At 53.5% G+C, this 24,026-nt stretch overlaps 1 protein-coding gene across 3 annotated transcripts in view; it reads left to right on the plus strand.

Moving 5' to 3' along the window:
- The window catches only part of BCL7A (BAF chromatin remodeling complex subunit BCL7A), a 29,570-nt gene continuing 5,544 nt past the window's right edge, over positions 1-24,026 (plus strand). Inside the window, exons 1-5 of one of the 3 annotated variants that reach the window (XM_032595397.1) lie at positions 1-195; positions 7,442-7,523; positions 10,979-11,075; positions 16,627-16,794; positions 23,752-23,936. In XM_032595397.1, the coding sequence (XP_032451288.1) occupies positions 104-195; positions 7,442-7,523; positions 10,979-11,075; positions 16,627-16,794; positions 23,752-23,936 (624 nt within the window). In that variant the 5' untranslated portion in view covers positions 1-103. The remainder of the gene's footprint in view (positions 196-7,441; positions 7,524-10,978; positions 11,076-16,626; positions 16,795-23,751; positions 23,937-24,026) is intronic. The other 2 variants (XM_030337008.2, XM_030337007.2) reach the window with 2 other exon arrangements.

A 24,026-nucleotide genomic window follows, 5' to 3' on the forward strand; every position in this document is an offset into this window, starting at 1 on the left:
AGTGTGTGAGTGAGTGAGCGGGCGGGCGCGAGTGTGGCCGCCGCGGAGCGCGAGCAGGACCCGGCGGGCGCGCTCCCCCAGCCTCTCTCTCCCCGCCAGAACCATGTCGGGCAGGTCGGTTCGAGCCGAGACCAGGAGCCGCGCCAAAGATGATATCAAGAGGGTCATGGCGGCTATCGAGAAAGTGCGCAAATGGTAAGCGGAGGCGCCTGCTCGCTCGCCCGCCCGCCCGCCCGGCGCCGCGGCCGCCCCAGACCCCCGGAGCACATACAAAAAGCCGGCGGGCGCCTCGCCGCGGGCCGGCCGCGGGCCCGGGAGTTGGAGCGGCGGGCGGCGCGCGAGCCGGGTCACCTGCGCGAGGCGGGGGCCGCGGCCGCTGCCCAGGTGCGCTCGCGCCTGTCGCCCACCTGGCGCGGTGGCGGCGGCAGCCTGGAGGCGGCGGGGCGCCCCGGGCCGGGCGGTGGAGCGGCGGGCCGGCCCCGCCGCGGCGCTCGGCTCCCGGGAGGGGGGCTCGGGGCCGGCCCCAGAAGCCATTTCGTTTTGTGCAAGTCACATGAAAGCGGCTTCCCGCGCGCCGGGGCCGCGATGCCGGCGGCGGAGGGGAGAGCGCGAGCTCCATTGTGCAGGCACCGAGCGGGGCGCCGCCGTCTCCGTCTCCTCCCCGCGCGCCCCGGGCGGCGCAGCGCCGGCCCCCGCGCCCCAGCCCGCGCCGGGCCTCCCTCCCGCCTCCCTCCCCGGCTGGCTGGCTGGCTCGCTCCCCGCCTCCCAGGCCCGGCGCCCTCGAGTCTGCGGAGTTTGCAGAGCGCGAGCCGTTTAAATTTAGCGCTTTGGGCTGCCTGGAGCGAGGGCTCTCGGCGAGGAAGAAAGATGGGGGCGAGCGCGAGGAGGAAGCGCCGGGGCGGCCGCGGGCCCGGGGCGCCCGGCACCCCCGCCCTGCCCGCGCCGCCCGCCCTGCCCGGCCTGCCCGGCTGGCGCCCGCGCTCGGGGGGTCGGCGGGCGGATCTTTTTGGCCAGAAACCGGTCCTCGGCCGCGTCTGCCTCTCCCAAAGCGGCGGCTCGTGTTTGTTTTGCCGAGAGAGCCGTTGTTTTTGTTCTCCGCGCGGGGGGAGAGGAGATTCGGTGTTGGCCGTGCGTGTTCTTCGAGCTCACGTTGGAGTCTGCCCGGCGTGGCCTTGCTGTAATTAATGGGGGACCGAACGTGTTCGCGGCCTCATCGGGATCTGGCTCGGAATCGGCCCGCGGGCCAGGCCCCAGGCGCAAGCACATCGCCAGGTTGGGGCAGACTTGTTGAAAACTCCTGGCTCCTTGATTTCAACTTTATTCTTTTTTTCCCACGGCTTCACCAGGGTCAGGGAGGGAGAGGAGCAGCCGCGAGGTTCTCGAGTGTCAGCCCCCGCGGGCTCGTCCTGACCCTTTATTTAAAGACTAAAAACGGGGCAGGCCCCCCGGTGGAGTATGTTTATGTTTAGGGGTGTCATTTCTCGAGTAACGCCTTGGTCTCTAAAAACCACCGGGGGCGAGTCTGCAGCCTAGCCGTGTCACAAGTTAGCTGTCCTTTCTGAGTCAAACCCAACAAAAAAAGGCGAGAGGAAAATCAATAAAGTCCACGTGCTCCCGGGCCTCCTATGGAAAGGGCTGCCTGCGGATGGCCGGATGCCCGGCCAAGGGCTGGGTTTGGCTCCAATGGGACAAAGAATTTTCAGAACCGTGAGAAGGGGAGCCCTTCCAAAGTTGAGATCCAAGTCTTCCACACTGTGGGAGCTCCCGGGGCACGCAGGGTGCCCATTGCCCAACTGGAGCCATTTAAAAATGGCAGAAACAGCTGCAGGCCAAAACACACACAGGAAAACAAGCCCACAATTCCCTCTCCTGTGGGATTCCCAGAGGGAAGGCTGGAGTCGGCCCCCCCGCCTCAGTGCCTGTGCACAGAAAGAACCAGTGTCTGGGCCTGAGTCCCTTCTGTCAAGGCTTGGAGGTGAGAGAGGGGCTGGGGGCAAGGCGCCTTTCTCTGTTCCAAAGAGGCGTGGTGGGGCCTTCTGCCCCAGGTTTCCAGCAGGGCAGGGGCTCAGGCACCCTGCCAGCTGCTCCTGCAGGGCCGGGTCTGCCAGCTGCTCCACGGGGAGGGCAGATGGAGCTGTGGGGTTTTCTGCCCCGTGGGCGCTGGAACAGCCAGCCTGGAGGCCGTCCATGCTGCTGAGCCCACTTTGGGACCTGGCCTGTGTTTGGGGGAAGGGGAGAAGAAGGTGTTTCCCTCCCTGCCCTTGTTTTGGGAAACAGGTCATGATAAAGGATCTCAGGGCTGCGCCCCCAGTTTACTTCCTTGCCGTGACCTTGGGCAAACTGTGGAACTCCTTTAACCGCGGCAGCAAGGGGTCCCTTCCTGCTTTCTCTCTCCTAGAACAAGCTCTTGTCTCCAAAAGCACTTAGCCCTGCATACAGGATCAGTCAATACTGTGCCCTTATTGTGAGGTGGACTCCATAAAATATGTGTTTTGCTGATTTTTTTCCCCCCTGCCCCTTTTAAGCAAAAAAGACTTCGCCTTATTTCCACGGTTTCCCCAGCCCGGAGAAGCCGAATCTCACCTCCACTGCACCTTTAGAATAGGTCTTCCAGTCAGTCCTTGAGACGTTGGGTTGTTTATTAACTGCGTGGCCACCAACCATGCATTTAACTAGTGGCTGGGACATCAGGTTGCCAGATTTAGCAAATAAAATTACAGGACACACAGTTAAATTTGAATTTTAGATAAACAATGAAATTAGTTTGAAAAAATAAATGATATATGTGTATAGTTTTTAGCGTAAGTATGTCCCATGCAATATGTGGGACCTACTTACATTAAACTGTTATAGATCTGAAATTCAAATTTAATGCAGCATCCTATATTTTATCCAGAGAACAGAGGTGTCTGTCGTATCATTTAGCCTGGAAGCCTAGGATAGTATTTCTTCTCAGCCCTGGTGACCCCTAAAAATCCCGCCTCTGCCAACCCTTTCCTTCTCTTGTCCCCAGAAAAAGACAGCAGCCAGCCGTGACCACCCTGTCCCTAGCTGCCAGCCTTTTTTCCTCCCCTGTCTGGGGTCCCAGCAAGGCAGGCTGGTAGGCTAGGAGGCAGCCACAAGATGGCTGGAAGAAGAACAAAATGGCAGGCCCCTTTTTGGGAAACCGGGCCAGGGTTAGGAGGCCCAGTGTGGGTGCAGAAGAGCAGGGGAGTGGGGTCGTTGGACAGGAGACAAAAGCTTGAACCACAAAGTAGGCTGGGGCCTCGGACCCCTGGGCCCTTGGTCTGAAGGGTCCCCCAGTGACTTACCGAAGAAGGAGATAGGCCTGTTCCCCGGAGACTTCCCACCGGTCCCTAGGGGAGGAGGAAGTTTGACCGTGTTTAGGGCCTCATCTCATTACCTTAGGGGGTGCCCTCCTGCCAGGTACAGGGCAGGTCAAGCGATCTCGGGCCTAGTTAGGACGACACCATTCTCCTAATGGTATCGAGGACTAGCCCTGGGAAGTGAATACAAAGTGAGGGATTCAGTCTCTTTGAGGGAGTCATCAGGGCCCCCATGGGCAGTGACTCCAAGATGGTCTCCTGGGCTAGCTCTTGGACCTTCACCCAGGAAAACATTAGAAATTGATCTTGGCCTAGAAAATCTGTGATGGGTGCTTGCGATTTACATGGGAGCCCGTGCAGGGGGGGCAGGGGCGTGTTTAGAGCTTTATTGCTACAGCTGGGACCCTATTTGCCCATTTGTCCAGGAGCCCAAGTCCGGAGAGGAATTGAGAGGTACTTACCTGGCTGGTTAACCAGGGCCCGGCAGGGCACGGGTGCTCAGGGTGTGCCCATGGGCAGTTCTGTGGCAAGGTGGGGGGTGCAGCCCACTGGTGAATCTGGGCCCATGCCTGTAGGCTGGGTTGAGCGCTGGGGATCTGAGAGAGCCCTTGCTCCTGAGGCACGTGGGCCCCTCGTGGCCAGGTCACTGTGTGTGTGAGAGTAGTCAGGAATCTGGATTTTTGTGTGGAGTGTGACTTTTTTCTTCTTAGAGTTCGGCCAGTGATTCACATTTGTAAATCCACATGCAGACCAGACAAAACCTACCTGGGGGTGCTCGTTTGCCACCCTAGACATGAAGTAGTAAGCACAGCTTCATTCTCCCGTGGAGGATCGGGGCAGCGCGTTCTGGGATGATGGGTTTAGGGGACTGATAGGGACTCCTTCTCCCCGAGCCCGTGTGTTGTTTCCTGGGGCGCTGCCGGCTGGTGGGGACGCCCAGAGCCTGTGGGTCGTGTCTGCGAAATCCCTTCTTGTCCTCCCTGCTACGTGCTCAGTGACTGACTCCCTGAGTTCCGGGCCTGGTGTCCCTGCTTGGCCCGCTGAGCAAAGGGCAGTCCTTCGAGGTCCATTCCTGAGCGGGGGTTCTTAGTGCTTGTCTCTGGGTCCCGTGGCCCCTCAGCGTCCAGTAGAAATGCAACTGAAGAAAGGTTCCTTTCTTTTTTTTTTTTTTTTAGTTTATTTATTTTGAGAGACAGAGAGAGTGGAGGAGGGGCAGAGAGAGAGGGAGAGAGAGAGAATCCCAGGCAGGCAGGCTCGTGCTGTCAGCGCAGAGCCCGATGCCGGGCTCGAACTCACAAACCGTGAGATCACAACCTGAGCCAAAACCGAGAGTCGGACTTTGAAGCGACTGAGCCACCCAGGCACTCCTGAAGGAAAGATTCTCATCTTTGGGGTGAGTTACGGGACTCAAGCCAAGGGGTCACCAGCTGGGGCAGAGGGAGGCACGAGAACCTGGCTGTTGTCAGCTTGGACGCTTCAGGGCCCTCAAGCGCTCAGGGAAGCACGTGCGACTCTGGACCTTTGTCTTGGCTCGTGTGCAGGCCGCAGGGCCCAGAGCTGGCCCACTTTCCGCCTTGAGATATGGCCTAGGTTTTGCAAGTCAGTTACTTTTGTTCTTGTTTTTGTTTTTAAGACAACCAAACCTTGGATTTGCTGACCTAGTGGGGCCCAGGCCGAGGAAGCCAGTTGACAGGGATTGCGGGTAGTGAGTGCCTTTGGCCATTTGCATGGGATTCTAGCAATTTGTGTTTCTTTATCCGGCTTCTGTCCCCGTGTGCTCGGTGGAATGATTTCTTAGTTTTCCACAGGAGACAGAACAGCACAGAGTGGGCTCTAAGGTCAGAGCCTGTGTCCGGTCCAGGTTCTGCCTCAGACTAGCTGTGTGACCATGAAGCAGTTATGTAACCTCTCTGGGCATCTTGTTTCCCATCCATAAAATGGAGTGAGACTGGTTCCCCTCTCGCAGGCTTGTTGGCAGTCTTAGGGGGAGAGGGCTTTATTGTAAATAAAGCACTTGGCAGAAGTAAGCCTTCAGCACACAGTGTCTGTTATGATTGTTGCTTTGTCACCAAGGTTGTTCTTTGGAACGCCCCTGTCCCTTCCGGGTACCTTCTGATTTTTCAGTATGGACGTGGGGAAAGACGGGGATTATGAGTCGTCCATCCTGCTTCCAGGACGTAGGAGATGGGTGGGTGGTGACTTAGATATGTGTCTTTACTTAATTCTTTCTGGGCTGAAAAGGGCAGGGATGAAAACCAGAGAAGCCAGAGAAGCTTCTCCTAAAGGCAGTGCCACATGGAGGCTTTGAACACCAGCCCCGGGGAGAGAACAATCTCACCTCCTCCTGCCTCAGTTTCTCTATCTGTCAAATGGGGAAGGTGACTGTTCCTGCCATTCAAGGTTATCGGAAGATTAGAGTGTGTATGGGGCTTAGCTCATAGAAAGCACTAGAAATAATCCTAGAATAAATAAAAGCCTGACTGTGGCTTCTTCCAGCAGGAAGTGTGTAGGACCCAAACAGGCACAGCTTGGGGAATGGAGATGTCTGTGGTTTGGGTTCGCTGGTTTTGAGTGCGCCAGGTGCCCAGAGTGTGGTAAAGGGGTGCCAGGTGGCTGTACTGTGTCACTCCAGCACGTGAGGGCCACCCACCAGGGAGGGGAGGCTGGGCAGGTACCTGGTGGCTCCCAGACGGAGGTGCTCACATCACACATAAATCTCCATTCTGGTGGAACCCTTGTCCCTAAAATTGCCGAGGGCTCCTGGCTGCTGTGCTGCCTGTACCTGGTGTGTATCTGTCCCTCTCATTCCATGGCAGGTTCCTTGTATCAGCTCAGGTCCTTGTGAAGCAGTTGAGAGATCCTTTGTGACCTCCCACTTCTTAGATGGCAGAGGCTGGTGCCAGGAATGCGCACCCTAGAGCCCAAACTGCTCGGTTCAGGAGTCCCAGTTTTCCTTCCAGGAGTTTCCTCTGAGCCTCGGTATCAGGTGCATGGCCATGCCCAGTGTTAGGGGCAGGAAGTGACATGACCTCATGTGTTGACTGCAGGGGTCAGGGACCAAAGTTTGGAGGCTATGGCAGGCGCCTGGGGAGTGATGGTAGCTTAGGCAGAGTGGTGTGGAGGAGAGGGTGTTAATTAGTATCCTTAATGAAAACCAGTCACCCCATGTTCTTCTCATGGCTTGTGATTTTCTCCTTACCCATAAACCTGCTTTTAGTAGCTGCTCTCCACCCTGGACGCGGTCCCCCAGGAGTTCAGGATGTGGCAGGGGTGGGGTGGGGGCAGTGTACACAGGTGGGTATTAGGAGGGGAGACCCAGAAACATGTGCCTGTCTTAGAACCGGGGAGTGGGGTCTCAGAGCATCCTTCTGGCTGCCTGCTGCCCCACAGTATGGGCCGTGCCAACCTGCCGAGGCCCGGGGATCACCCTTGGGCCAAGGGCATGGCCGTGCGGGTTGCCCTTGCTCCACCGTTCCCCCTTGGCTGCTCCAGATGGCGTTTGCCCAAAGAGCCCTGGCTGGTCACTCACACTGTCCGCTCCTGCCTCCCTTCCCCTGACCTGACAGGCATTGCCGGGAGGACAGGGTAAGCCCCCCGGGTGCCCTTGGTGAAGATATGCGCCCCCACCCAGAAGGAAATGCCCTGTTGGCCTGATGCCCTCTCTGCTGCCCAGGGGTTGGGGCGGCCCAGTTCCCTGGCTCCCTGGAGTGGGCCGTGGTGTGGCGCAAAGCTGGAGGACCCCGGGGCCCAATTCCTGGCAGCCCCTCAGCACCCCAGCGTCAACCAGGCGCATCCTTCAAGGCAGAGGGGAAGCTGTTAACACGTGCTGTCTCATGCATGGCAGCATGGCAGTCCTTACGGCAGCCCGGAGAGGTTAGTGACCCTCTGTGGCCCAACAGATGGGAAAACTGAGGCTTGAATTGGTGAAGTGGCTCGCCTGGGGTCCCCTAGCTACTAGATCTAGAGTGATGTGGAGTGCACTCCCTTAGCCCCAAGTTGACCAGCCCCTTTGTCGCAGCTACTCCAAGGCTGTGCGGCCTGTGTCCCCCACGAGGGGTGAGCAGGGTCCTGCCCCGGAAACCCCCTGGTAATGGGCTCTTCCTCATCTTCTGCAGGGAGAAGAAGTGGGTGACTGTGGGTGACACGTCCCTGCGAATCTACAAGTGGGTCCCTGTGACAGAGCCAAAGGTGGATGATGTGAGTATGCGGGGTTGGCTCCCTGGGGTCGGGCCGTCCATCCGTCCATGCTCTCCCCACCACAGGGAGAAGGCGTTGCCTGCCACTGCCCACCAGTGTGCAACCTGGGGCCAAGGCCACCTGGGAGGTACAAGGACCCAGCTTCGGGCTAGAAAGGATGCTGCACCTGTGTGCTCCTCATTCACGGTCCAGCCCAGAGTTTGGCCGTCACATAGGTGGGGAGTGTCCCCCACAAGTCATCTCTTCTGGACCGAGGGCTCCACAGTTTGCTGGTGGGAACGTGCCTTAGTGCCCTGGGCACCACGGTTTGGAGATGGCATATCCACAGACAAGCAGGCCTTGTCCCATCATCGTAGCACCGCTGTTTCTGAGCACCTGACCACCTGCCAGGCATTGCCTCGTATTTCTCGTGCCAGTTCTGTGGAGTTGCTGTCTTTATCCCTTTTGTACAAGTAAGGACACAGCCTCAGAGAGGTGAAGCCACTTTCCCAGAATCACACAGCAAGCGTCAGAGCTGTGTGACACCAAAGCACATGCTCTCTTTGCTGTCGGAGAGCCTTCTGGTGGTTGGAGCTGCTGGCGAGCCCGAGTGAGAGGGTTTGGTACGGGGAACACAGCTACTCTTGGGGGGCTGGGGGGGGGGGGGCTGGCTCCAACCACTAGAGGGAGCCCCTGCGGCTGTGCCTCATCTCACCCAGGGACTGCTGACGGTGTTGCCACATCACAGACAGTGTTTCAGCTTCGTGGCTCCCAGTCCAGTTAGACCCCAGATCAGCTACTCTTACTTCCGGTCAACATCCAGAATGACCCCACCTACAGCCCTTGGCATGGACCGTTCCTCCTGCTTGGAACGCCTTCCCTATTTGCGCACACAGTCTTCTCCTGCAGGAAGATGGCCCACAGTAGGCTGCATGGCCCCCTTTGCTTCTGGGGTGACGTGGTCGTGATTGGTGGGTTTCTAGGGGGCCCTAAAGGCAGAGCTGAGCTTCCCTCCCCCATCTTCAGTGACCTGTTTTGGGTCTTCAGACAGGGCTGAGGCTCCATTCTTGACCCTGTGATCACCTGCTCACCTCCGGGTAGGTTGGTGCTGGGCCGAGAACGCCGGTGTTTGTCACCCTTTCTGGTTCTGGCCTGGGCTCATGGAGCCACCAGGGTCGCCTTCCCCAGAGGCCCTGAGACCCAGCCCATTGTGGCCTTTGGTGCTGGCTGTCCTGGAGGAGAGAGCAGGGTGCAGCCAGCTCCTCGAAGGCAGCTCCTGGCTCTGGCCCACGTCTGTGCCTTGCACATCATTAGGTGTTTTATATAAACGCCGGTTGCATTTGAGAAGACATGGTCCCTGCTCTCAAGGAATTTATAATCTCGTTGGGAAAGATAATTATAGAATAGCATGAAACAGACATCAGGGAAGTGCCAAAATGGATAGTGATCAAGGAGAAAGTATAATATATGGGCTGTCGGGAAGGACAGGGCAGCTCCGGGCTGGGCAAAGAGGTTTGGGACAGGCTACCCTCAATTAACCTGTGATGTCAGACAGGTGACCCCAACTTGCTGGGCCCGAGTTCCCTTTTTTGTGCAGTGGGGCAGCAATATCTAGCTCCTGAGGCTTCTGCTACAGTGTAAAAGCAATACATCAAACCGAGAGAACTTAACCCAGCCAGCACGGCTGTGCAGACGGAGCTCGAACAATGCTAATTTGCTATTGTCTCTGAGCCGTGATGTACAATGTTTCCCCTACCCCCTTTCTCTCCAGGGCGATGGGTCCCACACCTGGCTGAGTATCTGATCCCTTGGGAATCTTGAAGAAATGCAGGATCCTGGGCCCCACCCCAGATAGCTGAATCGGAATCTCTGGTGGTTGTGGCCAGAAACCTGTATGGTGGAGGGTTCGCTTTCTAGTTTTTTAAACACCCAATTGCGACATGGTTGCCCCCCCCCCCTTTTTTTTTTTTTACTTCAGAACTCTTGAAAGTTGTTTTCTTTTAAGTAGGGAAACCATTTTACAAAGTTCAAGTATTACTTTAAAAATGCTTTTTATGTATATTTTTTTTCAACGTTTATTTATTTTTGGGACAGAGAGAGACAGAGCATGAACGGGGGAGGGGCAGAGAGAGAGGGAGACACAGAATCGGAAACAGGCTCCAGGCTCTGAGCCATCAGCCCAGAGCCCGACGCGGGGCTCGAACTCCCGGACCGTGAGAGCGTGACCTGGCTGAAGTCGGACGCTTAACCGACTGCGCCACCCAGGCGCCCCTAAAAATGCTTTTTAAACGAAGACCATTCATATGCCATAAAACTCACTCTTCTAAGATATTCGAGTCGGTGTTACTATATATCCATGTAGCATCGCTGCTGTAAATCCAGAATATGTTCATTACCCCAAAAACTAAACTGACACCTGTTAGCAGTCACTCCTGTCCCCCCCCCCTCCCCCCAAGGTCCTGGAGTCCACCAATCTACTTTTTATCCATAGGTATGCATGTTCCTCAAATGCTACCTTTCTCAAATACATACATATCTTCTCGTAAATCTGCTTCCCATCCCTGCGCAGGCCCCCCCACACCACCCAGCTCCTTTCCTTGGAGGTGACCAGCGTTTGTTTATCCTTCCAGAGAGAGTGCACGCAAACACATGTGTGGACACATGTTCGTGTGTCCTTTTCTTTCCGTTACTAGTGGTCTCTTCCCACGTTCTGGGACCTTCCGTGTATACATCTTGAAGGTACTGAGATATTCCAATATGCTGATATTTTTGTAGATCATTCCACGTCAGTACACAAAGAGCTGCCTTATTCTCTGTAAATGTTGCATTACATTACGTTGAAAGAATATGCCATAATATAATGAGTCTCTTACCACTGGACACAGGTCATTTCTAACGAGATTCTGTTCCATCTGTAAAGAAAAACAACAACAATAGCAAACACCAAAACAGAACTGCACACAGAAAGCATCCTCTTCTCCCTCCTTCCTCTCGGGGATTTCCCTCCTCACCTGGCCTTCCAATGTGGTTCTGGGAGTCAGCTGACTATTCGAGAAAGGCAGCCCCGGGGCCTGCAGACAGTGAAAGTGTGTGACCTGTGTCTTCTTCATTCCTCACCTGGCATCACTGTACCTGCTCTGGGCAGGGTGACTCTGGCCTTTTCCCCAGATGTTCTCCTGGCAAGTGGAGGAAATTCCCATAAGCCAGGGTGTTTGCATGCCTGCCGGTGCTGACCCCACAAACAAGGCAGGTTTTTTTTTATTCCCAGCCTCCCAGTCCAGCCCCAGAATCCTCTCTTCTGCAGGTGAGGCCTCTAATGGGACATGTTCAAATGCAGGCCAAGGAGAGCCCTCCAGAGGCTTGCAGGCTCCAGGACGAACCAGCTGAATAAAATATTCATATCACCCCCCGGGGGGCTTGCTCACGCATGCACACACAATGTGGTGACTTGGTTTCTGCTCCGTTTTCTCCTCTAGAAGAACAAGAACAAGAAAAAGGGCAAAGATGAGAAGTGTGGCTCAGAGGTGACCACTCCGGAGAACAGCTCCTCCCCAGGGATGATGGACATGCACGGTGAGCTCCCCTGCCAGGCGCTGGGCTGTGGCAGAGCACTGAGGTTTTGTTCTCAACAGCAGGTTTGTTCACATTCCAGGCAAGGTAGGAGGGTTGGGCAGTACGAGGAGGCCTCTATGTGCCCGGGAGAAGGCTCCATGGAGGAGAAGAAACTTCTGTTCCCAGCGCAGCGAGCCAAGAAACATACAACAAGCCAGAGACCTTCTCACCCAGGAACACAGACCTCACAGGAGATGACCTCTCAGCCCTGTGTGCTCAGGCACTTTTTGGGGGGTACTTTTTCCCCTCCTAGGCCTGCCATTCCATAAAAATGACTATATTTTCCATTTCCTATTTTGCTTTGGCTGCTGGGAAACTGGAAACTGGATTTTTGACATCGTGTTATCACTCTGGGTCCCGGGGACCTGCCTTCCACATTGATATCCTCCTAACTTCCTTTGCTGTCTTATTTCACAAGTGACACCCAACCAGTTGTCTGATTGAATCCAGGCTGGAGACCTGCTTTAGCCAGTCTGCAGTTGTTTTGACTTTTTTTTTTTTTTTTAAATGTTTGTTTTTTTTTGAGAGAGAGACAGAGCATGAGCAGGGGAGGGGCAGAGAGAGAGAGGGAAACAGAATCTGAAGCAGGCTCCAGGCTCCAGCTATCAGCACAGAGCCCGACGCGGGGCTCGAACCGATGGACCGCGAGATCATGACCTGAGCCGAAGTCGGATACCCAACTGACTGAGCCACCCAGGTGCCCCCTGTTTTACCTTTTTAACTGAAAGGAAAGGCACAGATCATAAGTGTATGGCCCCACGATGTGTATACAGACCACATCCATCTGTGTAACCAGCCCAGATCAAGCCCGGAACATCCCTCAGTCCCCCCGCTGTCCCTCCTTGATTGTCCCCGCCCCTCCAAGGAAAACCACTGCCTGATTTCTGACCTTAGAGATTCAAACATGAAATGTCTGAAAAATTGAGTTTCTGTTATTTATAAGTCAGGAAACCTGCATTTCTGCTATCCCGTGGGAAGCCAGACCCAGAAACCCTAGCAGTGTGCTCCCCCGAGGTGGCAGCAGCTGTTTCTTTGGGAGGCCACCTGCCTGGCTGGCCAGTAGAAGAGCTCGTACCACTTGCCTTTTCCCATCTCTCCCTCTTTTTTTTTTTTTAAGTTTTTACTTCTTTATTTTGAGAGAGAGAAAGTGAGAGTGTGTGTGTGTGTGCGCGCGCGCGTGTCTGCATGAGCCGGGGAGGGGCAGAGAGAGGGAGACAATCCCAAGCAGGCTCCGCACTGTCAGCACAGAACCCAGCGAGGGGCCCAAACTCACGAACTGCAAGATCGTGACCTGAGCTGAAACCAAGAGTTGGACGTTTCACCAGACCGAGCCACCCAGGCACCCCTTTCCCACCTCTCGATCCCGATATCAATGTCTTTGTCTTTTTGACTACCCAAGCCTTTTGTACACCAACGTGGCATTAGATAAATAAGTAAATCAACACTGAATATTGGTTTGATCGAGTTTCTACTCCTCTGCCTCCAGGGCCGTTTTGCTCCAGGGAAAGAATGCCATTGAACTTCCCCATTTTCCCAAACTGACCGACCAGTCTGGAAAACACAGTCACAAGCTCCGAGGGCAGGGAGTCTTGCTTGTTGCTGAACTGGGTTCAGAAAAGCACAGAAGGGTTTTGCTGACGGCTGTGTGTCAAGAAAGCCCCTTACTGGCTATGCAATTACAGTTGAATCCTTTCCTTTTCACAATTAGGTATTTGAGCTGGGGCATAACCTGTCTCCCTGACACTGGTTAGTTCCCCACTCTCTAGGGATTGAGAACACACACACACACACACACACACACACACACACACACACACACATACACACACACACACACACACACACACACACACACACCCTTCAACCTGGTTCACAGGTGAGAGCCTTTTACAGCAGAGGACAAGATCCCACCTGGGTTCCCATCTGAGTCCCTGGGATCTCTTCGTAGCTTGTGAACCTGGGCTAGATCCTGAACACATAACCTTTCAGGTCTGTTTTCAGTCCATCCAATAGGAATGGTAACACCTCCTTCATAAGGTCAATAAGGTCATTGTAAGTATTCTATAAGATAATCCCTTAAAAGCCTTGGCATGTTCGTAGCTGACATTTAAGGAGCTGTCACAATGTGCCAAGCATCTTGCTAAGCCTATTTCGTGCCTTACCTCATTTCATCCTGCAAACAAGCCCCATTGTGCCGATGAGGAAACGAAGGCTTGGACAGGTGATGCAGCTCACCCAGGGTTGGGAAGGTCATAAATGCCAGTGCTGGCCTATGAGGTCCTTTGGAGGCAGAATCCAAGTGTGTGGACACCAGCCCAGGCTTACTCTCCAGAAAAATATGGACTGTTGAGTAAGCATCCCTGATGGAAGGAGCCTCGCTCACCTTCTTGGCATCCCTTCCATTTTAGTACGTGTGCAGCCAAGACCAAGTCCAGCCGCAGGACATGTATGTGTACAAAGGCAAGGAAGCATGTGCACCTGGACAGGATGATCTGGAAGGTTCCAGGTGGGGGCAGTGGCCACCTGCAGCCACCTGTTTAGTGTCAGAGATCCTACCAGTGTTGAGTGTCAGCATCATGCAGTTCCTAGGTGACCAGGCTAGGCTCGGGCAACTAACTTGTTAAACATTCGTGCTTGTTGTCAATCTTACCACAACTTCATGCTGGGACCCGTGGGTCGGGCCTTTGCCTTCTGTGCCTCTTGAGATACAGGCACACATAGCTTGGCATAGGAGCTTTAGATGTTCTTGAAAGGTAAATCAGGAGAGTGTACTTTTTTTTTTTTAAGTCCCAGAATTCGCAAGAGAATACTTCTCTGTAACAAGGACACTTAGAATCAGATGCGGGGTGCCCGGGCCCCGTCGGTGAAGCGTCCGACTCCTGATCTCAGCTCAGGTCATGATTTCATAGTTCGTGAGTTCGAGCCCCCATGTCGGGCTCTGCACTGACAGCACGGAGCCTGCTTGGAGTTTCTCTCTCCTTCTCTCTCTACCCCTACCCCACTGGTGCTTGCTCTCTTTCTCTCCCTCTCTCAATATAAAGAAATAAAAACTAAATAAATAAAAAATTGATTAAAAGAAAAAAAAGAGTCAGATGCACTTTACCTGGCTGGGACTGTGGAACTGCTTCGTCAGCAGGTTGAGCTTAGAGTGGGGCAGACCAGCCTGATGAAGGGGTTCTGCCCGTCAGAGCCTCAGTTTCCCCCTCTATAAGTGAAGGAGGTAACAGCTCCTACCTGGCAGGTTGTTGGGAGGATAGGCGACGTGACTGTGGATGTTTTTGCCCAGCGCCTACACGTGGTGGGTGCCCAGGATGTGCCCAAATAACTGTTCCTTTTTCTTTCATGAAAAATTTCATAGCAGACAAGAGTAGGAGGAATCGCGTGATGAACTTCATTCACCTGCCATGTAGGTTTTCCCTTACTTGCCGTGTTTGCCTCATCTGTTTCTTTAATGTGTAAGGTTTTTTTTTTTTTTTTTTTAATATTTATCTATTTTTGAGAGAGAGACAGAGTGTGAACCACGTAGGGTCAGAGAGAGAGGGAGACACAGAATCTGAAACAGGCTCCAGGCTCTGAGCTATCAGCACAGGGCCCGACACAGGGCTCGAACTCACCCCGAGATCATGACCTGAGCCGAAGTCGGACACTTAACCGACTGAGTCACCCAGCCACCCCTAATAAGTTTTTTTAAATTGAAATGTAATCTACATATAAAAATTGCCCAGCTCTTGAGTGTTAAGTTCAGGGAATTCTGACAATCGTAGGCAACCTGTACTGAAGCCTTTTAAAATCAGTTTCCCCACCTTGTGTCTGAAGTACATGGCTGAACCCGTCACTAATAAATGGCATTTCTATACACCCGGTGTGCCGTGTTTACTCCTAACAAAAGTAACAGTAGTATCTTCTAAACTCCAGACTATATTCAAATATTCAAATTCCCCAGTTGTTCCAAAATGCCCCTTACAAGCTGGCACGTTCAAAACAGAATCTAATTTTCACATGTCCTATTTAGTTGTTAAATCTCATAAATTTTTTTTAACGTTTATTCATTTGTTTTTAAAAAAAATTTTTAACGTTTATTTTTGAGAGAAAGAGCACGAGATGGGGAGGGGCAGAAAGAGAGACACAGAATCCAACGCAGGCTCCGGGCTCCAAGCTGGTCAGCACAGAGCCCGACCTGGGGCTCCCACTCACCAACCGTGAGATCATGACCTGAGCCGAAGTCAGACACTTAACTGACTGAGCCACCCAGGCACTCCAGTTGTTAAGCCTCTAAACTTTCTTTTTTTTTTTTTTTTAAATGTTTATTTATTGATTTTGAGAGAGAAAAAGCACGAGCAGGGGAGGGGCAGGGAGATAGGGAGAGAGAGAATCCTAAGCAGGCTCCGTCCTGTCAGAGTGGGGCTTCATCTTATGAACTGTGAGATCATGACCTGAGCCCAGGTCAAGAGTTGACTTCACTGAGCCACCCAGGGGTCCTCTTAAATTTCTTTTTATAATCTTCCTAACTTCTCTCTCTCCTCTCTCTCTCTCTTTCTCCCTCCCGCTCTCTCTTTTTTCAACGTTTATTTATTTTTGGGACAGAGAGAGAGACAGAGCATGAACAGGGGAGGGGCAGAGAGAGAGGGAGACACAGAATCGGAAACAGGCTCCAGGCTCCGAGCCATCGGCCCAGAGCCCGACGCGGGGCTCGAACTCACGGACCGCGAGATCGTGACCTGGCTGAAGTCGGACGCTCAACCGACTGCGCCACCCAGGCGCCCCGATAACTACTGAATCTATTTTTGGGACAGAGACAGAGCATGAACGGGGGAGGGGCAGAGAGAGAGGGAGACACAGAATCGGAAACAGGCTCCAGGCTCCGAGCCATCGGCCCAGAGCCCGACGCGGGGCTCGAACTCATGGAGCGCGAGATCGTGACCTGGCTGAAGTCGGACGCTCAACCGACTGCGCCACCCAGGCGCCCCTCTCTGTCTCTTTTTTAATCAATGGTTTTGACTTGAGCCTGGTCTGACTGTCCTGTGGAATAGCCTGCTTTCTGCTAACATGTTCCTCTCCCCCTTTTACTTTGTGTCAAGTGGAAGTTGGTCTAGACACTTGATTAGATCAACAGAACTTTTTTTTGGCAGTGTTGCCTCACACACGAACCATGCTTCAGCCTTTGTCTTGCTACAGAGCCAAGTGCACAAGTCTGGCTTCTTCAACCCAGAATGAGGTCTTAAATGTCCCTCAAAGACTTAAAATGTGTGAGGCAGCTGGCTGCCCCCAAACACGGGCCCGAGCCCGCAGGGGAAGTTCAGGCAGGCTCCTAGAAGCCTTTTCCTCTTAGGACATGTGGGACAGCTCTGGGTGGGTCATCTCAGAGGTCTTGAGGGCGGGGCAAGTGCCTCCTTCCCTGGGAGAGCGTCCTGTGGGGCTGCAGGCATTGAGACCTGGGGAGGCTGAGCCCCCAACCCACCTTTCCCCAGCAGCTGCGGGATCTCACCCTGTGGTTCTGTTCCCCCCTGTGCAGATGATAACAGCAACCAGAGCTCCATAGCAGATGCCTCCCCCATCAAACAGGAGAACAGCAGTAACTCAAGCCCTGCTCCCGAGCCCGCCTCGGCTGTGCCCGGCGAAGGCACTGACACCAAGGCAGATGAGACCCAGGCAGATGGGAAGGAGCTCCCTGGGGCCGAAGGTATGTGCCCTTGGGGCCTGGGATCAGAGGGGCCTGTCTTCAGCCAGCCTTCTGTAGTTCGCTGATGGTCTCTAGGAGGCCCTGCCACGTGCCAGCCCCTAGAAGGTCACAGTAGAAGTAGAAGCAGGTTAATGCCTAGACTAGCTCATATTCTTGTGGGGCAATTTAAAAATGTGGCAGTCTAGTTTTTAGAAGATAGGAGCTGTGGAAAACTATAAGAAAGGGAAATGGAGAGTCTTGATGAATTATGGGGGAGTGTTTCAATTTTAAATAGGGTGACCAGGGAAGGTCTCACTGAGAAGGTGACATTAGAGCAAATCTGGCTAAAATTAGGTAAGGGAGCAAACCATGTGGATAAGTGGAAGAAAAGAACTCTGGGCAGGAGGGAATGGGCAGTGCAAGGGCCCTGAGGCAAGAGTGTGCTCAGTGGCTGGGGAAGTGCGGATGAGGGGTTTACAAAGTGAGATGAGAGGAGAGGAGGCAGGACCTCGAGTATGGGGGTCTCGTAGGCCACTAAACAGACCTGGCTTCCGTGCCAAGTGAGGCAGGAGCCACTGGGATTGAGCACTGTGGGCTAGAGAGAGGGTCACTTTGGTTAGCTGTGATCGAGCACAGATGGTAGGGCTACTGCAGTCATCCGGATGGAAGAGGGTGGCAAGAAGCAGTCTTGTCATAGAGGACGTATATGTACTCGAATCTGTGTATGTCGGTTTATTTATGTCTATTTTGAGATCTCTCGACTCTTGAAGATTTTCAAACATCGAGAAAAATGAATAGTGTACTCTCCCGTATATGTCAGCTGAATTGGGCAATTCTTAATTGGTTTTGCTTTGTCGATAAATATTTTGGGGGGGAACCATTTGAAAGTAGTTACGGATCTTACGGCATTCCGTCCCTGAACACTTCACGCATCTCTCAAAAATAAGAATCTTTTCTTCCCTCATCACAAGTACCATCATCGCACCTAAGATAGGTCCGTAGGTTTTGATTGTCTGATAATTGAGGTATATTTTGAAGGTCCAAGGCAGGAGTACCTGGGCGGAGCGGGGACCGCAGGGTGACCCCCAGCACCTGGGGGGATGGCCTTGCCAGCATCCATGAAGGGCCAGCTGCGGCTGGAGCCCCTGCACACGGCTGAGCTTTCCTGACAGGGAGGGCGGCCGGACTGGAGTCCAGGCTTCTCTGTGCTTGGGGAGGGAGTGGGGCTTCTCAGGAGGAAGGCCTCTCGGGGCCATGGAGGCAATTTGAACCCCATTCCCTTTGACACACTTTCCCACACCCACCCTGTGTGAGGCTCGGTGCCACTCACAGCTAAGCCCTGCTTCCTGCCCCACAAGCACTCAGAGGGAAGCAGGGGAGACAGACACCAAAACTGAGACTGAGACCCCCTCCCCCACCCACCCAGAGGTCAGAGACAGACTAGATCCAGCGTGTGGTGTGTGGGTGTGGTCATGGGCCTGGTGGTATTTTTATTTTTAATTTGAATTTGATGTCAAAATTTTATTTCAAACATATCCTATTTTTTTAACTTTTTAATGTTTGTTTTTGAGAGAGAGAGAGGGAGACAGAGAGCAGGCAAGGAAGGGGCAGAGAATCCAGAGGGAGACACAGAATCCAAAGCAGGCTCCCGGTTTGAACTGTCAGCACAGAGCCCAGTGCGGGGCTTGAACCCGTGAACCGCGAGATCATGACCTGAGCCTAAGCCGGTTGCTTAACCAACTGAGCCATGCGGGTGCCTCCATATTCTACTTTTTTAAATGTCTGTTTGTTTTTGAGAGAGGGACACACACACACACACACACACATACACAGAGTGCGAGCGGGGGAGGGTCAGAGAGAGAGGGATGCACAGAATCTGAAACAGGCTCCAGGCTCTGAGCTGTCAGCACAGCTGATGTGGGGCTCCAACTCACGAACCATGAGATCATGACCTGGACCGAAGTGGACACTTAACCGATGAGCCATCCAGGCACCTGATGTCAAAAATTTAACCTTAAAACAATTTTGCTTAAAATAAGATTGATTTCCACCTCTTGAAAAATCAGAAGATCTGGCAATACTGGGCCTGCTTTTCTGTGGAGAAGCGACTGGTTAAACAGAGATGTGGCTGCCCTTCCAGGGAGGGCGAGCGGACCCACCCTTGCCAGTTACCACACTCCCCACCACTCCCTATTGTCTCCCTGACACTGAGGCCCAAGAGTAGTAGCCCGTGTCGCTCCACGATCACTGTTACTTTTCTTATTGCACATTTAAAGGAAAAACTAAGTTGCTTTTTGAACCGACTTCACTATCAAAAGTAGAAAAGTAAAAGTCTGAGAGGTTGGACGAATATATGTTTCTTAGAGGAACAAAAGAGCATTCCTTTAGATTTTTTTTTTTTATTTGTGTCTGAACTGAACAGCTTCTCTGACTCATTCACGGCACTGCCTGGCCCTTACGGGGGCTTTTGAGTTCATGGCCCCTGCTGTGCTAGACGGTAAGAAAAGGGAGCCTAAGGAGTTCAGGAAAGGCTTCCTGGAGGAGGTGCTCCCTGAGTGAGGCTTGAAGGATGAGCGGGAATGGGGGGGAATGAACAGTGCAAGCAGGAGAGGCCGAGGGGCAGTGCCTGGGGATGGGTTGGGGAAGGGGCAGGCCAGCCAGGCGTGAGGAAGGTGCTCATGTGCCAGGTAGGCCCGTGGGCAGGGTAGGGTGGGGTGCAGGTAACTGAGTGAAACAGTTCGGTGTTGGGACACAGATTGGACAGCCCCGCACCCGGAGCCTTTGGCGTTCTCCTCGTCAGGGAGGACCCCTGTTGAGCCTGTGTTGTGGCCCTCCGAAATAAATAGTCTGTGCACCTAGAAAAATCTATATGAGATTATATATAACCTCCCTTCTTTAAGAATGCTTCCCTTAACAATCACCATGGAGATTGTTCCGTGTCAGCACGTACAGGTTTGTCTTACTCTCTTTGCCAGCTTCATATGCAGAGGTGTGCATGTGTCCTAATTCATTTAAATAGTCCCCGTATCGATGGTCATTTGGGTTGTTTTGGGGGGGGGGCGATGTGTTGTGTTTTCTGTACACGGTCCTGCGTGGAGTCTTGTCCACACATCTTTGCGTCTGTGCTGAGGTGTGATGGAGCTGAAGGATCGCGGACTGTGTATTCAGTCGGAGGTACGGGGATTTAAAATTTGGCCGGATCCCACAGTTTCCTCCAGAGAGACGGTGGCTGGGCAGCGTTTCTCAGCCTCGGCACTGGCCGCCCTTGGGGCCAGATGAGTCTTTGCTGTGGGGCCGTTCGGTGTGTGGCGGGATGTCGAGGAGCATCCCTGGCTTTCCCTCACCCCTGGTTGTGACACCAAAGACGTTCCAGACCCTGCCAAACGCCCCCCCTCGCGTGAGGGGCAAAATCGTCTTCAGTCGAGAGCCACCATCGTAGGAAGCTTGACGCGGGCCTTTCGGGTGGGCATCCCCTTGTCCCTACAGAGGCCCCCAGTGCCTTCCTGGGCTCCCTGTGGCTCTGCGGGCAGAGGGCGGTGGAACCAGGGGGCCGGGCCCGGGGACGGGACGCGCTGGTCACAGCTGGGCCGACATGAGACCAGTAAAACTTGCCTCCCCCGTCAGGTCCCCGCAAGGAACGGGGCAGGAAGGGAAGCAAAGGGTCGGAGCCCGCTGTGTAGGAGGGGCCTGGTGAGCGAGGGGTGGTGATGCCCTCGTGCGCCCCGTCCTGCCTGCTTTCTCCCGCGTTCCTCCCACGTCTGGGATCTGCAGCTCCTTTCCCTGAAGGCCGGTTAAAGCTCTGCTTCAGGAATCGCTTCTTGGGCTGTTGCTTCCACGGTTGCCACATTTTGGTAACTATTACCACTACCCACCCCTCCCCCCACTACCACCAAAAGCCTTCCTGGTCCAGGAAACCACACCAGGGTCCTCTTCTGGCGACCCCGGGCCACTGGGCACGCACAGTTGCGCAGCATCGCCCGGGGCGGGGTGGGGGGGCGCCACAGCTGGGGGAGCCCCCATGGAAAAGGCCTGGAGGCCTCCCAGGTGGGTGCACGCTGCCTGCAGGACAGGGCAGGTTGGTCGCCAGCTGTTGACCTTGCTTTGAACTTGTTTACTGCTGAGTGAGCTCAGGGAATGACATAATGTCCAAACTCACTGGACTAAATTTAGGCCCTAGGAAAATAATTTCCCCTGGGTGAGTTCCAGCACCAGCGCTGCACTGAGCCCTAGAGTGCTCCGCGAGCTCTCAGGCCGGGCAGGGGCTCAGCATGACTGGGTGACTGGCCATGATTTCTGAACCTCCTTGTCCGGTCTGCAGGCTAGAGGACAATAACAGTTGATGGTATTTGCTAAAGCAAACACGTATTATGAAATAGAATATAACATCAGCAGAGACCTTTTTTCCTTTTTTAAAAAATGGAGATAAAATTCAACTCTGACCAGTTCCAAACATTTCTGTCACCCCAAAAGGAAACTCTGTGCCCATAAACTCACTTCCCCTTCCCCCCGGCCCTAACCCATGGCAACTACCAATCTGCTTTCTTTTTCTTTTCCTTTCTTGTCTGTCTTTCTTTCTTTCTTTCTTTCTTTCTTTCTTTCTTTCTGTCTGTCTGTCTGTCTGTCTGTCTGTCTTTTTCTTTCTCTTCCTCTTTTTTTGAGAGAAAGAGACAGATAGAACTCCAGTGGGGGAGAGAGAGAATGAGAATCCCAAGCAGGTTCCATGTTCAGCACGGAGCCCAACATGGGGCTCGATCCCATGACCCTGGGATCGTGACCTGAGCCAAAATCAAGAGTCAGATGTTCAACCAACTGAGCCACCCAGGTGCCCCTGTCAGTCTGCTTGCTTGCTTTTCTTTTTCTTGCTTTCTTGCTTTCTTTCTTGTCATTTATTTACTTACTTATTTTGATAGAGTGAGTGAGCGTGAGCAGGGGAGGGGCAGAAAGAGAGGGAGACTGAGAATCCCATCTCTGCACCGTCAGCACAGAGCCTGACATGGGGCTCAAACCCACAAACCGTGAGAAACAAGAGTCGGATGCTCAGCCAACTGAGCCACCCAGGTGCCCCAATCGGTAAACATTTTTTTAAAGAAGAGTAGAGCAAAGTATCAAAGAACTGTCAGGTTTATGGGGAGTCTGGGTCTATGCCCTAGCTAATCCCTCAGTTACACCCCACCTCCACCCCGGGTTATTTCGCTACTTGAGTACTTTCTCTGTCATTCCATTTAGTCCTCACAGTGACTCGACAGGGTGGCTCGTGCCAACCGTGCTTTTTATGGGGCCCAGAGGAATCAAGTGGCAGAGGCGCTGTTGGAACTTAGGCCTTATCTCTCCACGCTGTGTCCTCCCACACATCAGTTTGTAGGCAGCATGCAGCCCTGGAGAAGTGGACCCCTGAGCCTCCCTGTGGCCCCAGCCAGGCGGCTGGTGTCCCAGTGCTGACCTCGAGCTATCAGGGCCACTGGTTTGGGGAGTAAGAGAACGTGTGAACAACAGCTCACCCGGGATGGACGTGCCCGGAGGTCAGCCTCCTGGGGAAGAAGGTCTTACGCCTCCTTCCGGCCCCAGCCCCAGCCCTCTGCTCCCCTGCGGCTTCAGGCCACGGAGAGCTGCTGACTTTGCTCCACGTCTCCATATTGCCTGGCTCGCTTTAAAACCTAGGCCTAGGGGCGTCTGGGTGGCTCAGCAGGTTAAGCGTCCGACTCTTGGTTTCGGCTCAGGTCATGATCTCACGGTGTGTGAGTTCGAGCCCCACATCGGGCTCTGTACTGACAATGCGGAGTCTGCTTGGGATTCTCTCTCTCCCTCTCTTTCTGCCCCTTGCTTTCTCCGTCTCTCCCAAAATAAACTTAAAAAAAAAAAAAAAAAAACAACAAAAAACTTAAGCCTGGATTTTTTTTCTTTTCTGCCTCAGAAACCCCAGAAAAGCAAGCATTCTTGAGTGTTCCAGTGCACTTTAGAAAAATCAGGGTGACATATGTTGTTGGGGCCTTGAGTGCAAGCAGAATGGGGCCCTGGGCAGGATGTTGCTGTTTCCCCCCGTGAGCTCGGCTGCTCGGTACCCAAAATAAGCTTCAGGTACAAACACTGCTGTCTCTTCTTCCACAGCCGCACTGCCACATGCAGCCAGCTACGGCTGAAGGAACGTGGCAGGGAGGGTGGGGAGCAGGGAGACTGATGCATAAGAAATAGCCCAAATAATTGGCAAAACAGGATCTATAAATCAGTGATGGCTTGGGAGAAGCTGTGCGGCCATTTTGTGCACTCTTGTATTTAGAGAATTTTTCGAGATGTGAAAATTTTTTCTAAAATTCTGTGTGATCTCTATTTGGGGAGAGCAGAGAATTATATGCATGTAGGGGGAAAACATCTGGAGAGATGAAAATAAATCCTCTGAAATGTTAGGAAATAAATCCTCTGAAATGTTAGTGGGTTGGTAGTTGTGGGTGGTGTGAGATAATCACTGATTTTAACTTTATTTTTTTTTCTGTATCTGCCGTTTCTCGCAACGATCAGTCCTTGCTCTTACGGTCAGGAAAATACCCATGTGATTAAGAGAAATGTCTGCAAAGACAGTTACCTCCGTGGGCTCCCCAGGTGGAGAACGCAGGCTCTGTAACGCAGGAGGGAGGAGTCAGCAGCCATGACGGTTGCAGCGCATTGTGCCCACCAGAGGGCGCCAGGTGCACACGGCACAAAGCCTGTAGCATCCCTAAGATGTCCTCTCTGGGCACGCGGCAGGTGGTGGGAGTGCAGGCGAGGGTTGGAGGCCCCAGGGCCAGCCTGCGGCCTCGCAGGTTAAAACCACCTCACAAAAAAACCAAGAGGTTTCCCAGCCCCCCTCCCTCACAGCTCACTGCAGCGCTGACAGACCGCCTGGCCACAAAACTACCCCGTTCCAGGTATTTTTAGTAATTGGTCCATCTGGCTCCGCATCTCACGTGTCTGAAAACAGCTTCTGTCGTTTTGCTTTTCCCTCAGATGCTTCTGACGAGCAGAATTCACAGTCCTCAATGGAAAACTCGATGAACAGTTCAGAGAAAGTAGAACGGCAGCCATCTGGAGACGCGGGTCTAGCTGCAGAGGCGTCCGCAATCTCTCAGGTACCTCGATCGAGGCCTCAGAGGGGCAGCCAGATCGGCCGGGAGCCCGTTGGGGTGTCGGGGGTACGTTGAAAGGCGCTTCTGTTATCTTGTTTGTTTTCTCCTTGGAAGATCGGAACTTTCCTGTATTCACTGAGCGGGATTCGTGAGCAT

Source organism: Lynx canadensis, chromosome D3, assembly GCF_007474595.2.
Source record: "Lynx canadensis isolate LIC74 chromosome D3, mLynCan4.pri.v2, whole genome shotgun sequence".
In the NCBI taxonomy this organism is placed as follows: Eukaryota; Metazoa; Chordata; class Mammalia; order Carnivora; family Felidae; genus Lynx; species Lynx canadensis.